Here is a 17,278-nt window from a genome sequence, read left to right as displayed (position 1 = left end):
TTAATCCACTTGGTTGTTAGAAATGTATGTATCCGTTTGATTGACTGATTGATTGATTGATTGATTTTCTGGGCAGTCTTTACTAGAGTGTCTCTTGTTTAGAGCTGATGAGATTTTTTGCACTAAAGGCATTTGATGACATAGTGGTGGAAGTGGCTGAAATATTTCAGACTTTGGTTTTCAAAAACATATGCACATTGACTTAGAAACAATTGTAGTTCTCTGTAGATTTTGGTTTTGTGCATACAGAAAAAGTGGTATATGTCTTGAGGTAGAACTAAATTTAATCCCAATAAGGCCTGAATACATAATTTCTCATATTTTCCTTAAAAATGTTTTTTTTTGACCTGATGGCTGTTAGGTGTGCAATGTTGATCCTTCTGATCAAATAAAATTATAACGGCCCTTTACTTTTGTGTTTACTGCTGCCAATGTTTGTTACTTCTTCATAGCTTTCATATCTCTCCCTTTCTGTCTCCTGTTCTTTTTTCATTTAATTCCTTGAAAATTCCTACCTTCAGATAACAGCATCTGTGTAAACTCTTAGTTTTGTTTGTCTGGTATTTTCTTTGTTTGGTTGCTACTACAGCTTCAGTGTTCAGTAGTAAGAGCATGTTTTTTTTTTTTCATCCACAGTACTGCTTTCTGTGTTCTGGTCTTTCTTTGCAACTCCCTGTTTTAGAGGTGTGGTATCACCTTTGCCTCTCGTCTTACATGTCTACTTTCTAATGGTAGTATCTTCAGATATTTTCCTTTCTTATTCAAATGCATAAGGAGTTAGCCATGCACTCTGCATAGCGTATTTTCTTTTGAAGGGTTTATGCAGTTGATAATGTGTCTTATGTCCTGTTGACACTACTGTAGTTTTACACATTTAACTTCTTAAGTTGTTGCTTGTGAATAAACAAAAATGAGTTGCACTCCCTTTTCTGCATTATTTGATACCAGTTATGAACAATATACATCTCTGTTATATCAATTTGTTTTTCCATTAACTTTTATGTGGCTTAATTTGCAGTATGCATTTTAATGCTTTGTTTAGCATGTTAGTGACAGTTTTTGCAGGTTAACAAGAAATTTGAGATAAATATGTGAGTGAACAGCTTTCATAAAATCTTGGACAGTCCTCAAACAGAAGTAGTAACACAAACGAAGCAAGCACTTTTCTCTAGTTCAGAATTTGAGACAAAATCACAGTATTCATTTTTTGAAGATATTTTATTCTAGCCACTGAGCAAGGCAGAGATCAAATTCTCATGTAGTTTTTCACAACTGCCTTTACACAGAGACTTGCCTAACAAAATTAGTTGTACTTAGTATGTCATCCCAAGACTTGACATTTGTTCTCTATGAAATGGTACACTTGGTTTACTTAACATGTCAGTGCATATTACAAAGGACAGCGTAAATCCACAGGGTATAGTTTACTCATAAGTTCTTGGTTCGCAGTATTAATACTGGCTAATAGTAGCATTTTGTAAGTAGAGAGGAAGGTATGTCATAGGTAAGTTACTGTTTTGTTTTGTTTTATTTGAGCTATTTCATAAGAATTGTTTTAAAATGGCATTATATACATCAGTACAATAAATAAGGTGTTAATATTACCCAACAAAATGTGATGAAAAATAGAGATGAATAGATTTCACTGAGACAAATTTCATGTCACAACTGCTTCAATTTCATTCATAAAATAGCGTAGTATTTCATAATGCAATATTTATGAAGATACAAATTAGAATTTGAAGCCTTATTTTGCTTAAGCATTGCATGAATTAATGTGCTTCTGTCTTGCTACTTTTTAAGAGACAAGTTTGCCTGTAAAGATTAGCACTTTCAGACAAAGCAAAAGGGAAGATGGATAAAATGGGCACAACCAGGTGGTTGTCAATTATGTAAATATAGTGCCTAAAAAAAAAAAGTCTTTGATATAAGAATAATGAACAACCATTTTCAAAGCACAATGTTAATCTGATAAAATGTGTAATCCTAACAGCAAAAGCTCAATGAGCTTGAAGAAGCAGAAAAAGTGTTGTGGAGAAATGCTGTAATTTTGTAAAGAAACAATGTAAGTGGACCTCAGGAAAGATAGTCTGTTTTCCCTTTTATTTTCTGGTTTCTTATTATGGTCTTATGTCTGTCTTCTGTGTTTTGTGTGGTGTTTTTTTTTTTTTTTTTTTTTTTATGGTTGTCAATTAGAGCAAAATTCTGAAGGATTATATTCTTTCCTGCATGGATTACATGAGTTGGGAAGGTAGCAACAGGGTAATTACTGGCTCATGCCACTACTCTATTGCTCTTGTCATCAGGTTAATGTGAGAGCTGATGTCTGAAGCAGCATTTGCTTCATTAGCTCCTTTGTGACAGTCACTGTGCAGCTGCACTTTGCCACTTTGAACTGTGGTCCCGAAGGAAGTTTGAGGCAAAAACTATTTAGACAGATTATAATTGTCTTTGTGACAACTTGTGAAAACCTTACAGACCCATTGATTTGGAGACTGCTTTCTCCTCAGGTGGGAAATATTGTTTTATGTAACCTAAAGGATTGCATAAAATTTATCGACAGCTTTACAAATACCTTTACTGTCTCTGCTTTAGTAATCTGTTGTCATATTCACAGCGTGGGACTGAGCTGGTCATATTCTTTGGGCCACTTGAAATCTCTGAAGTTTAAGAAAGTCTTGTGGGGCAAAATAATGAAATAATATAAAGCTAAAAGGTACTGTTGAACTGCGGGTTATGTTGCAATCTGAAATAAGTACAATGCTGCTCTATTACTCCAATTTGGAAGATGTAAATTTGGAAGGTAGTAACAGAAAGGCCCTCTGGAAATATTTTAAGAACATAAGCAGCTGTAGGTAAGAAGCTTTATTCTATTGAGAAATAATAAACTGTTTTGGTAGGTATTGGAACTGCTTATGAAATCCAAGAGTATTGTGTCATGTCATTATAAGATTAGAGCAAGCTATTTCCAATTTCCTTGGTAAAGCCAAAGATTAGTGCAAATCTCACACTTCAATAAATATATTTACTTGCAAGCAACAAAGCCCCATTTTATTTTAAAGCATTTGATATTTTAATATAATTTTTCAAACTAACATTTATTTTCATTTTTAGAATCTAAATGAATATGTATTTTGACTTGTGAAGAAATACTCACAATTAATGCTTGCCTGTTTACCTACTTAAAAGGAAGAAAACCAACGTGAAATTTAGTAGTAATGACTGGTGAAGCACATTTGGGACTAGTCCCTTTCAAATCAAAAGACAGTTCTGCAATGTCAAACTAGTGAAGCACAAGTTGGCCTTCAGTGAACTCATTTTGTTAATTGAAATTCTGCTTAAACTGAAACATGTATTTAGGTCATATAGTGACCGTTGGTGGAAAGCTATGGAGCTATAGCTTCCCCTTCTTGCCCCACAGGCTGAAACTTCATGTAGCTGCTGTGAAGCCTGTTAATTTTAAAATACTTTGGCTTGATATTTAATAACCATACAACATTTGATAAAAATTTCTGGCTAAAAATCTATAACGCTTTCCAAAAGCTTTACCTCTGTATATTGAGCTTTCAGGTGGCAGTACTTTAACGGTTATGGTAGGGCAAATATATTTCAGTTTTTTCTCAGTGTTTCATTAGAAATTATGCATGCACACATACACACACATAAACGAAAGGAGATGTTGGAACGTGTAGATATATCTAGGTCACTACCAAAGCTGGTTTCCTGTTCTGGGATATACTGAGATGTTTCTGAAAAGGACCATGTGAGACAGAACATTTATCATGAGTCTTACTAACAAAAATAGCTAGTAGACATTTAGAGTATTTGTGTTTGAACGATGCCTATTTTTTTCCTGTTTTGGTTAATAGTTACATTTTTGTCTTTTGTTATGTATATCTATGAGGCAGCAGCTGAAGTCTGAGAATGAATACCGAAGTTTTAAAGTAGTCATAGTTAATACTCATGTTGGATCAATGCTGTTGTTTATTAAATCTATTTTTTCTTGTAATTCCATTAACTTTTTAAAGTAGAATGTAAAAGTACTTGGGAAATTGTTCATTTTTTTTTTCTTAAAATAGTAAGGTTTTTTTTTTCTTTTTTTTTAGATAATGAAAATGATGCACACAAGTTTTGTTTTCTCCCCTATATTTCAGTATTAAATTCAAATTCAACTAATCTTATATTATTGATCTACTTCACTGGAGCAGAGATGCCCTGTGTTTTAATATGAAACAAATCTCAAAGAGTTCTACCTAGAGAAACTTAAGAACAGAGCAAAATTAATTTTAGGATTAACAAAACCAGTGTTACAAAATACTCGTTTTCTGAGTTATTTAAAACTCAAATACAGAACAGAAAGGAAAATACACAGAGTTAAATTTAAGTACATGGCTTCACAGTTTCACTAGCTAGTCTCCAATAAATTGTCTCTTACACTGTCACAAATTCTCTTATACTTTAGTGTGTATCTCTAAAGGCAAATTGTTATAGCATGAAACATTTTCTTTCACTGCATAATTCTCTTGCAAATTCCATAGTGCAGTACCTTAATTTTGATAATGAAAGTAATTTTCCTTTGAGAGCTTGGTTTACTGTAGAATTTTAAAGCCTGTCTGTGGGAAAGATTCAGTGTAATCTCCTGAGTGTTTAAGAAGCATTCCTGAGACTGTCACCAAAAAGTGACAAGATTAGCACTTACAGTTTATTGACAGGATGCCTCATAGGAAAGACATTTATCTACAGGGTTATTTTCCTTTTTATTTATTTATTTATTTATTTTTTAAGAAGGAGTAAAGCCTGTCTTAAGCTCTGGGAATATACAGAAGAATGGAGCAGTTTCTCTTCATACAGCTCATGGCACAGGAACATAGCAGTTTACAGAAGTAACAATTACATGTTGACAAAACTACACAGTAACTAATTTCATATCAGATAAACATGTAGGTGCTTGAGACTGCAGAAACTCTTGATAGTCCCTGTCATAAATTGAATTCAGGCATGCTCAAAAGTTGGTAATTATTCATCAATAAAATGGTATCCTTACGTATAAGGCTATACCCAAATAAATGCTGGACAATGGCAGAGGTTACCAGAGGGTGTTCATTGTTCTTTCTGGGTTTAAAAAACCCAGGAAGAACTAAATCATATCTGATGTTTCAAGGTTTTAGCATGTGAGACTGTTCAGTCTCTTTGCCTCCTGCAGTCTTTCTGCAGGGACTCTTTGTGATTAACTGGTCATAAAATCTTGTCTGTATTAGCAGATCTTTACTAATCCTGTGCCCATCCCAACTAAAGAACACTGTGGTACTGATTCTACTGTCACATACCCCAGTGTACTCGTGTTCCCATCAAAGCATTTCCTTCAGATTTATATAGCACAAATAGAAGAATAATCAGATCCTTGCCTCTTATTTTATCTATGGACTATGCATTGAATGACTTATTTTAAAGCAGTTGTGATTCAATGGGGATGTTTTTAATTTACTGCCTGTTCTCTTTACCTCTGAGGAAAGAATTCTGTAAATGCTGAATAATTTTAGAGCATGTTTTCTTGGTTAAGGGTTGAATCATATTTTAAATTAGTTTTAAGAGGAAGGAAATAGTGTAAATGCTGTGGAATTCAGATAAGCACTGTGCATAGGAAATAAGTACTTTAATTTAGGGTGCCTAGACCTCGTGGTTCAAGCTGATGATAATAAAGGACCAGATTTTAACTTTGTTTCAAAGAACGTGTAATCACTATTCACTCTCCTGCTTTATTTCCCTTTCTCTTGAGAAATTATTTTGGTGAAGCTGAAATGTGCAATTGCTTAAGTATTCCACAGGGTGTCATGAGGTAGTTGTTGGAATCGTTAATGCTTGAGTGAAAGTAAAGAAACATAGTGTGCAGGTCTCTGAATGCCAGTTAGTGTAACTTTAGATGTGACTAATTCGCATGCCATAAAATAAAAAGTTCTTAACTCATTAACACATGTATCTTATTTCTCTATCTGCATAAAATACACACACGATGAAAAATGTTATGAGAGGTCATTTACAAGAGTGAGCTATTCTAAGTCAGGTCTTCCCAAAAACCCTTTCTATATATAGCTTAGCATTTTATAGTGTACAGAACAAGTGTAATCTTTGGCCCATAGCAGTAGTCTGACATACCAAATTATGTATATATTAAAAAAAAGCAGCATAATACTTGTATTTGCTGTACTGTTACAAAGAATTTCTAACTGGACCACATGGTCCTGTGGACAATTGTTTGTGCAAAACCTTTCTGACATAATGACTATAAAATCATGACCTGTTTGACAGACCGGTGTCTTTATACGTATCATAGCAGTACGTTGAAATACTTGCTCAAGGGAGAACTATACCTGATGAAAGCAGTTTTAATATCCCACATAGAGTGATATACCTTAAATCTTCATGGAGATGAGGAAGGGAAATGGAAATGGTGGCCTTTGGGTTGTTTGAGTTTTTCTGTTTCTGGGTTTGGCTTTTTGAAATATAAACATCCTGATCTCTGTCCAGGTGAGTTTCCTTTACCGCAGGGCATCATGGAAGAAGAGGTTTATAGATAGGTAGGTTATCTTCTTCCTCAGTTTAAAGCTCACTGTACTCGCTTTGTCTCTCCCTTTCTTTGTCCTTCTTACTGCAACTAGAATAATTTGAAGGGGTAATTCCACACATACTTTGAATTTCCGAGATAATACAGTACCTTAAACTGAAGTGATTAGTATTTAAATAATAAAATACCTATATGCACTGCAATTTTCCCTATAATTTAGTATGAAATGATACTTTTTAGCAAAGGAAAACAAAACAGGAAGGACAGAAGTTAAAAGTTGTTGATATTAAGCCATGTGAACACGTGGCAGTATACTGAGGTGTATGTATTGTATGCGTGATATGTATACATTCAATTGATCCTAGCACCCGGGTCTCTCTTTGAATGTTAAGACAAGGTTAGTGAATGTTATAATCTGTTTTTGTTTTCAGATTGAAAATCTACAGGAGCAACTTAGGGACAAAGACAAACAACTAACTAATCTAAAAGACAGAGTGAAGTCATTACAGACGGATTCTAGTAACACAGACACAGCACTGGCAACCTTAGAAGAAGCTCTATCAGAAAAGGTAATGTTTTCTCATGGGACAGCATCATGTGTTGCTCTTGTGCGTGAAGTGTGTCCAGAAAATGTCTTTTTAAGTTGGTTCGACACAGGTAACAGAGCCCATGGGCCTTGTCGGGAAAGCAGGTGTCTCTGTTCTGGTAGGATGAGCACAGAGTGATTCCTGGCTGATGAACTCGAACAGAACTCTGAGTTAAGGAAGGATGTCCTCTGAAGTGGGAATGGAGTAAATGGCCCAGTACATGGGAAGATTTTCCCTTAGTCAAAGGGATGAGTGGTTGTTCTCTGAAAGAATTGAAAGGCATGGACACCTGGCTTAAAGAAGGTAGAGTCTGGGGTATTTTTATGGTTTTGTGATCTTGATTATCCTGTTCATTTTTCTGTTAAGCACAGCCTAACTGAAGACCATCAGAAAGAGACAGTACCAACTGTGACCTTGGCTTGCTGTTAGCACTATTGGTTTCCTACAGTTAATTTAGAAGAGAAGGTGTATTTCATAAAAAAATGGAGAATTAAATTTTTTTTTCTTTAAAAATTATGTATTTGATTTGAAAATACCTAGCAGAAGGGATAAATCTGGACAGTTTGAATTAGTGGCAACATTCCTACCAGTTTCAGTGACATCAGGGTTTTTCATCCAGTTAGCTTTGAATGCAGGATAATCCAAGTGAATTTATGTACCAAAAGAAATTAGTACAAGTACTCACTTTTTGCAGCTCACAGGTCTTGATGTATATCACTTCAATGTGCATAGGTCAGTGCAACTGATTAAATATGCCATTCTGCATACCTGTGAGGGTATTTATGACTGTATGTAACTTTAAAAAGCCAATGTGGTGTTGGTACTAAAACCTAAAATGCTAATGTTGGATTCTTGCTTTCTTTGTATTTTTAATCACCTTACTAACTTTTGCTTTGTCAACAACAGTGAAAAAATTTGGCGTTACTATTACTTCCGTGGCTTCATATGGATAAGCTTCCAGCATTTATGCAGTAAAGAAAGTATATGCATTTTGTTCATCTTTCATTCCTAATCTGGACAGAATGCTCACCAATCTCACAGCATGTTATTAAGAAATGACACAAAGTTCTTTTTAATCTGTAAAGTATTTTTTCTGGATTAGTCTGTGGTGCCACTTTCCCAAGATGCCCATAGACCATCGTGCTGCTGTTGATGTAGAAAGCAGAGTGGGTGTTGTGCTGCAAACTTGCCAGCTCTTCTGTGCAACTGAAGATGAAGTAGACTGTCAGAAGACAAAGAAATCTTGTATCCCATTTTCTGTCTCAGCTATATCTGCAGCACTTCACACATAATGTGCTTATGCAATGCATCTTAGCTGGTATAATTTGCTAAATTGCAATCTGTTCTCAATTGAAATGTTATTTATCTGTTGCAAATATTAAATTAACGACAGTTTGCAAGAGTTCATAGAAGCGGTTGGTGTGGAGGTATTGAATAAATCAAGTTTAGTTGTCTTCTCGCTATTGGAAATACAGCAGGTTAAGAAGTACTGGCTTAAAACCTAACCCAAATTAAGGAGTGACAATTAGTTGCTTTCAAGTCATTTTGTACCAGTACCATTCTAAAATCTGTTGAAATAAACATAAACTAATAAATAGATGTAAAAGTTTTTATAAATTTGAAGAATTTTTGTATGTATCTGAAAATAAGATATTTTATTACTCTCAGGCATACAAATTGTAAAATTTTACTAAACTCGGGATGCATTATTTTTGAATATTTTAGTGAGGATTTGTCCCAGAGTTTGTCTAAAAATTGTGCTATTCAATTTATTTACGTATATGATAAATTGAAATGTGACAACACTAGAGGCCCCGAGGATATGGAAATTTTGTGTCAAACTCATTTGATTGCTGTAATAAAGGTTCAAAGTCCAATAAATGAAACTAGTTTTAATGTTTTGGAAAAGTGAACTTAGAACTTTCTCTGAAATGTATTTTTACAATTCATGTCTACTTCATTTGGAATTGCATAGATATATATGAACAGGCATTTTTTAGAAAAAATCAGTGTGATGAGCAGTTTTTCTAAGCAGAATTGATTAGAACTCACATGGGGTCCCTAAAGGTTGAATTCTGTACCAAGTAGTCACTTTGCTTACAGTACAGTCAGCCAAGAACGATGTCTTTCCTGTGCTGTTCCCAGGCTCCCGAGTCACATACACAATGACACTATGCCATGTTTCCCTCTGCCGTGGCAATTTCTGTCCTTTGCAGCTGAAGAAGGCAATGACACCTTTTTAAGCCAATGCTTTTCAGAAGTGGCATGAAGCTGAGTTGTGCTGTCGTTTCTGGTGACTGTTTCACTCACTCATGGAGAGATTGTTACTTATAAAATTTAGGTAGCCGTATATAGAGAAGAACTCTATATGTAAGTGATGTGCTTATTATTACTTCAGAAATACTGCTTTGTTAAGCTAAGGAAAAGATACAACAAATGATGAATTAACAGTCTTTTTCTATAAATTATCTTTATAACTGAGAATGTCAATTGTTTTATGACAACCCCAAATCATTATGCAAATGAGTGTTTGTGTTGGAATAGGAACATATGACTTGATTAAAAAAAAAAAAAAATTGAATTTGTTATTTTTGTATGACTATTTTCCTGTGTTTTGAGATCTGTAAGTTTAATTATTTATTAAATCATTAGTGTAACAGTATAGCTCCTACACAGTTCCTGAGTGATTTACAATGGCTAATGGACTAGGTAGTAATATTGATGATAAATTATGAATCTATTTTTAAAGTGCAAAATCCAGATGTTTGAGCATGTATGTTTTTCCTTTGTTGTTCTTGAAAATACTCAAATTGAGATTTTTGCCTTTGATTTAAAAAATACGGCTCCTTATTCTTCATGAAATTAGGTTTTTCCAAGTATCTGTCTCTGAATTTCTTTTTCTTTCATGTTTAGTGATGAGGTAGCTGGTAACATTAAATGAGAAATTACTGTAGACATCAGAAAACAGCATCAAATCTTACTGACATGGAATCCTTTTAATTATTGTATTCTTCTCGCAATATTGTGATATTTCTTCTCATATCAGGAATCAGAAATGAATCAGCACGACTTTAGTCACCTTTGAGTGCATTTCAGAACTAAACTCAAAAAGGTATTAGTTCAGTTCCTTAAGCCTAAGTTTAGAGCTCATCAAAGTACTAAAGATTCTGAACAAAAATAAAGGTTACGCTGCAATGAACAAAAACTAAGTTCACTCTCATTAAAAAAAAAAGTTTGAAAATCAGAATATGCAAAACTGCTATCAGCTTCCTTGATATTTTAACAAGAAACATTTCAAAGAATATCTCAGCTCTTGGACTGGTCCAAAGCATCTCAAGAGGTTGCTTTCATGAAGCTGATATTTATAAAGTTGGTCCTACTGTAGCAGCATACAGCAGATAAGCAATTGAGTATGTCTGATAATAGAGCTATATGCTGTGGCAATTCAGTTCCTACTTCTGTGATAAAGTGCAAATAGATTAGACCTGTGAGGTCCTAGATTAGTGTGTACGGAAAGCTCGCCAATGCAAATAAGACTGAAACAAGAACACGTTGTTGTGATTTCTGCAAGTTAGCTGTTAATCAAGTAAAACATGGTGTTTTAGGGCCTTTTAACACATTTTTGACATTTAGCCTCATGCAGCTGACAGATAAATTAGTCTTCTATTGTGATTGAGAAAAAATTTATACTGTTCATTAATAACATGAAATAATGTTATGTTTAATTTGTTATAGAAGAAAAAAAATTCAGGTAGATAAATCTTCAAGAAGGAATTGGTATAAAACTAAGTCTGAATGTAACTAGGGGGATTCTGAATCATTATTAAACTGTTCCTCTTAGTGGAAGCTGTCATTTCAACCTTAATATTCAAGGAACTAAGAATTTGAACTATTTTTTACTAGGAATAAGCTTGAAGTTATTTAATATCTCAAATCATTCCTTTCTTGCATAATCTATATAGCATTTTTAATTTTTTTTTTTTAAAAAGCTAGTCCATTCACTGTTTTGTCCGTTGTGTAATACTCAACAATGTTGCCATTGAAGGACTTTCATTCTGAAGGACTTTCATTCTTTATGAACACATTTCTATCTGAAATCCTGCCAGGTGTGAATCAGAGGGTGATTTTGGCATTGAGGAAGCCAGGAGCTGGGTACCACAGCGGTTCCAGAGGTCTTGCTGCAGAGAGAGTTGATACTGCCTTGCAAACATTTAATTACATGGAGCTGCTACCTTAGTTTGTCACCATATCTTATTGACTGTGTGCTAAGTGGAACATAGTATGTCATCACTGTGTATTTATTTCTGAATGGAATAAGTAAGGATACGAGTTTTATGTGAACAGTCAACTGTTTTCTGTGAAGATTCTGCCAGCAATGATAATTCGTTAATATGAGTGTTCAGTTAGCTAGATAGTGAAAGGAGGTCACTGATGTCAGGGGACTGCTAGATGCAAAACGAAAGCAGCATTATGAACTTCCAGCCCTTTGAAAATGTTTTCCTCAGGAACTGGGTAGCAAAAAATAACTATACCAGTATCACAGAATCACAGAATGTTAGGGATTGGAAGAGACCTCGAAAGATCATCCAATTCAATCCCCCTGCCAGAGCAGGAACACCCAGATGAGGTTACACAGGAAGGTATCCAGGTAGGTTTTGAATGTCTCCAGAGTAGGAGACTCCACAACCTCCCTGGGCAGCCTGGTCCAGTGTCTGTCACCCTCACTGAGAAGAAGTTTTTTCTCAAATTTAAGTGGAACCTCTTGTGTTTCCGTTTGAACCCATTACCCCTTGTCCTACTGTTGGTTGTCACTGAGAAGAGCCTGGCTCCATCCTCGTGACACTCACCCTTTATATATTTATAAACATTAATGAGATCACCCCTCAGTCTCCTCCAACCTAAAGAGCCCCAGCTCCCTCAGCCTTTCCTCATAAGGGAGATGCTCCACTCCCTTCATCATCTTTGTTGCCCTGCGCTGGACTCTCTCCAGCAGTTCCTTGTCCTTCTGGAACTGAGGGGCCCAGAACTGGACACAATATTCCAGATGTGGTCTCACCAGGACAGAGTAGAGGGGAAGGAGAACCTCTCTTGACCTGCTAACCACCCCCCTTCTAATACACCCCAGGCACCATTGGCCTTCCTGGCCACAAGGACCCAGTGCTGGCTCATGGTCACCCTGCTGTCCACCAGGACCCCCAGGTCCCTTTCCCCTATGCTGTTCTCTAATTCCCCAACTTATACTGGAACCTGGGGTTGTTCCTGCCCAGATGCAAGACTCTACACTTTCCGTTGTTATATTTCATTAAATTTTTCCCCGCCCAACTCTCCAGCCTGTCCAGGTCTCTGGATAGCGACACAGCCCTCTGGCATGTCAGCCACCCCTCCCAGCTTGGTGTCATCAACAAACTTGCTGATAGTACACTCTATTCCCTCGTCCAAATAATTGATGAATATATTGAATAATATAGTACTGACCCCTGGGGCACTCCACTAGATACAGGTCTCCAACTGGACTCCACCCCATTGACCATGACTCTCTGGGTTCTTCCCTTCAGCCAGTTTGCAGTCCACCTCGCTACTCGATCGTCCAGACCACACTCCCTCAGTTTAGCTGTAAGGATGCTGTGGGAGACTGTGTCAAATGCCTTACTCATATCAAGGTAGACCACATCCACTGCTCTGCCATCATCCATCCATCTTATGTCCTCATAAAAGTCAATGAGGTTGGTCAAGCACGACTTTCCCTTGGTGAAGCCATGTTGACTGCCCCTAATGACCCTCTTATCCCTGATATGCCTTGAGATGGCACCAAGGATAAGTCGTTTGTTCAGTTTCCAAGGGATGGAGGTGAAGCTGACCAGTCTATAATTACCCGGGTCCTCTTCCTTGCCCTTTTTGAAGACTGGAGTGACATTTGCTTTCCTCCAGTCCTCAGGCACCTCTCCTGTTTCCCAAGACTTGGCAAAGATGATGGAGAGTGATCCAGCAATGACCTCAGCCAGCTCCCTCAGCACCCACAGGTGCATCCCATCCGGACCCATGGATTTATGGATGTCCAGATTGCCTAAGTGCTCCCTAACCCAGTCCTCATCAGCTGAGGCAAACTCCTCCATTGTCCTGCCTTCCTCTGGGGCCTCAGCGGTACAGGGCTCCTCAGGACAGCCTCCGGCAGAGTAGACAAAGGCGGCATTCAGTATACTTATTACACGATTGTTCAGTAGAATGCTGATTATTTTATAGTGTCTTAAAGATTCAAAATACATCTGTTTACAAATGTAAATATAAATACTTATTTGGTAAAGATATTTATTTAAAAAAAATCATCTAATAATATTTGACATTAATTTTACTGATACAAATAATTACATTAGAAAAGGCTATTAGCATTCAAAAAACAACCAAATTCAAGCTGAATAAACCAGTCACGATCTCTCTGTTTTGAACTACTATTCAAGACTTCAATCACTTATGAATACAGGAAATACTAACTTCCATATCTATCACGTAACTAAACATAATCATATCACTATGGATATTTAATGAAGTTTCTATACTATGTTACTCTTATCAAGTATTAAATCCTTGATCTGATGATTGTGAAATCAGGGGAAATGTTGCATTGACTTGAATACCATTAACTCAGTCATCATCTGCTTCAGAAAGTTGATCTTTCTAAGTGGTACTTAATGTAAGGAAATGTTATTCTGTCTTTTCCTAAAATGATTCCATACTTTTCCATTTTGCAATTCTTTCCCTTGTTAGGAAAGAATAATAGAGCGCTTGAAGGAACAGAGGGAGCGAGATGACAGAGAAAGGCTTGAAGAAATCGAATCTTATAAAAAAGAAAACAAAGACCTGAAGGAGAAAGTTAATGCTTTACAAGCTGAACTGACAGAAAAAGAGGTCAGTCTTTTCAGTAAAATCTATGTTCTTCTATCTATGTCATTATGATGAAAGAAAGTGCACTAGGATTACTCTTGAATCATTTTTAAGTACTGAAATTGTGCCACTCCAGTGTTCAGCTTCTGAACTGCTATTTTCTTAAGCATTCTTCATAGTCCTCACCTTTGTACATAAAACATTGCTTCAGTTTTTGCATAGTTGTGTGTCATTAGCTCTACTTTTTCCTTTACATGAGCCTCTAGTAGGCTCAAATATTCCGTTGTTGCTCCTGTTTGTCAGTTAGAGCAATTGATTTCAAAGTAATTGTACCTCCAGAATATAATGTCAACTTGTGTGTATTATGAATATTTCTGTGTTTCACTGTGTGCCAGCTCCTGTGGTTCCAGTTGGTTGTATTCTCAAAACGCTATCAATGCTTATCTTTGTGTCAACTCTTTTTGGGGCAGGGGAGGGGGAGCAGGATCCAAGTGATTACTGAGTTGGCAATAAGTTAGTGTGCTGGTGACTAGGAATTAACTTTTTACTCTTGGTCATTTTTCAGTCTAGTTTAATCGATCTCAAAGAACATGCATCTTCATTGGCATCAGCAGGGCTGAAAAGAGACTCCAAACTTAAATCTTTAGAAATAGCCATAGAACAAAAGAAAGAAGAGTGTAGTAAGTTGGAAGCACAGTTGAAAAAGGTAAGTTGCATCTTAAAACAAACAAACAAAATCAATCGGAAAAACAAAAATCAACACCCCCCCTCCTCCGTCTAAAAAGATGCACTTATTTACTCTTCTGGAGTAAATCTAAACTCTACCCATCTCATGCTGTTTGCTGATGCTTGCATCAAATACTGCTAACTTTTTCATAAGAGGCTGGTACCCAAGCCAGTAGTGAGCCTCAGAAATTGTCTTGAATAATACAATTAATTCCCTATATGAGGGAATTCTGAGAAGCTGCTGCAAATAGATGAGCTGGGAACAGGGTGTTGGAGAGAAAGTAGAAGAGCAAAAAAAAAATATCAAACCAGCAATTTCCATGTATATTAATTTATGTTATTATTAGAAGTAGCCTGAAATTTTTGCAGCATAGGAAAAAGCTGAAGACTTGCCCAGAAAATTCTGTACTTCTTAATAATAAGAAAAAAATCTTCTTCAAAATGAAAATTCTAGCTAGGTTTTATTTTCACTTTTTTTTTTTTTTACTTTGTTAGTGAACATGTTTGCAATAATTGAGTAACAAAATGGATAATTTATCTCAGCTAGTAACTTAGTATTTTTATTCAGCAAGTAGTGGAAGCAGGCATTTAAAGGAAAACATACAAATCCTATATTTTATAACATTGTTTTATTAAAATTGATGCATTAAATAGTTTTTGCTTAAATGATTTGTAAGTTTGTTGATGCCCTTTCTACCATAATTTGTTTCTTGGACCTTTTTCTGTGTCATTTCTATGTCATGTGGTAACGTCTGCTCTCGTGACATGTTTGGTGGGTTTGGGCATTATGTTTGCCTTCTGCAATTCATGACTAAATATATGTCAAACATTAATTTTTTTATATTGATATCTAATGTTTTATTTTCTAGAAAATGATGTTTGTTCTGTGAATATTACCACCATTAGGATAATATTCTGACACTCTCATTATCCAGGTTGAGTTGTTTCCTGCTCTGTTTTAGTGTTCCAATAGCCTAACCTGTGAAGAAGGTCTTGCTATAAGTGTAAAGGATACTGGAAAGTAAACCTTCTACTTCTACTATATTTTAATACAGAAAAAATATGTACAATTAGATGTCTGTGTTATTATGTTTAGTTGTGGAGAAGAAGTAAGGGAATCTCCTTAAATAAACTTATACAAAAACCTTTAATGGAAACATAACTATTTTAAATGTTTGATAGCTTATAAATGCTCTTGATTTCAGGATAAAATTATCCAAAGAAGCTGTTTCTCTGGAAGTCCTTTATTTTGTTTTAGCTTACTTTGTATTTCTTTACATTGCACTTCAGTACAAAATATGCTTTGTTACAGTCTGAAGTATCTTAATTGTCTTCATCTAAAAAACTAGTTAAAAAAATCCTACAAGCACAGATCACTGAAAAAAAAAATAAAATCAAAATTCTCCTGAAGGACTTGAAATCCTAAGTCAATCTTTTAGGACTGTACATATAAACACATCATACAGTCATGGAAAAATAAGGGCTTGTAAAAGTCAGAGAGTGTCTGAGACATCTTTCATATAAAAAGGGAGTATGTTCCCTGTGTATGAGTACAAAGGATTATTAAATGAAAATTGAAAACATAATAGTTTTATTATATCACAAATACAGCAAAAAACCCCAATGGAAATTCACCCAACACTTGTCGGAGACCAGGTATTTCCACAATAAAATGTGGTTACAACCTTCTTTGTGGGCATATTTAGTTGAACAGAAACAGTGACTGCTAATGACAGTAGACTCCAAACAGTAATTTTCAATTCACGTTTTCTCTAATAAAATACTTTATATTCAAACCTGTAAATATCCTGTGTTAAAAGTAATTGGTCCCCAGAAATCTACCTTCACCATGTTTTTACTTCTTAAGAAACTAACTGAAACAGAAATCTGGGTTATTCTTGCATGTGTCTGAGTTAGAGTAGAAGGGAACATCAACAGAGTTCGGAGTAAATTAACCTGCCTGTCCCATAAGTGTGCTTATGTGTGAACATTAACCACTGTGGAAGCTAGAAGGAATGGGCACAGTTTATAGCTTTTTTTTCAAAAGTGACTCCAAGAGACTGTCTGTTATTTTAAGAAATTTGAATGCAGCTTGCACGTTACTCCTCTCTTGAAAAATATAATAGAGAAGGCATTTTTATTATTGTATTGTAAAATCATTACAGTTCAATGTTGATTTGTTTTAACAAATCATATTAATAAATATGAAGATAATATGTGCACATTTGCTGTGAGTTAATTTTCCATGAGCACTAATGGTAATAAGTGCTATACCTGAAAGAAAACATGTACAAGGCGCAAGTCCAAACAAAATCTGTAAATTTCAAAAAAGTATATAATATTTTGAAGTTTCTCTGCCCTTATTTCCTCTCCTTCCTGTTTTTGGAGATAAGATTCGTTTATTGATCACAAAGATGTTTTTTATTTTGTATGATTACATGCAAACATTGTTCAGTATTACATCATTGGATTGTTGCATTTCAGCAGGAGAAAACGTGCTGATTCTAAAACTACTGTTATAATT

At 35.4% G+C, this 17,278-nt stretch overlaps 1 protein-coding gene across 14 annotated transcripts in view; it reads left to right on the top strand.

The window, feature by feature from the left end:
* The window catches only part of ERC2 (ELKS/RAB6-interacting/CAST family member 2), a 433,731-nt gene that overhangs the window by 147,527 nt on the left and 268,926 nt on the right, over positions 1-17,278 (top strand). For 13 of the 14 annotated variants that reach the window (XR_011740732.1, XR_011740731.1, XR_011740726.1 and 10 more), the window contains 3 exons: positions 6,994-7,131; positions 13,912-14,052; positions 14,594-14,734. Coding sequence is in view for 1 of the 14 variants with exons in the window: in XM_071813173.1 (XP_071669274.1) it covers positions 6,994-7,131; positions 13,912-14,052; positions 14,594-14,734 (420 nt within the window). In the remaining 13 variants the exon portion in view is untranslated. The remainder of the gene's footprint in view (positions 1-6,993; positions 7,132-13,911; positions 14,053-14,593; positions 14,735-17,278) is intronic. The other variant, XR_011740737.1, reaches the window with a different exon arrangement.

The sequence above is a fragment of the Patagioenas fasciata genome, chromosome 10 (genome assembly GCF_037038585.1).
Source record: "Patagioenas fasciata isolate bPatFas1 chromosome 10, bPatFas1.hap1, whole genome shotgun sequence".
NCBI classification, from domain to species: Eukaryota; Metazoa; Chordata; class Aves; order Columbiformes; family Columbidae; genus Patagioenas; species Patagioenas fasciata.
This window is presented reverse-complemented; position numbering and strand designations above follow the sequence as displayed.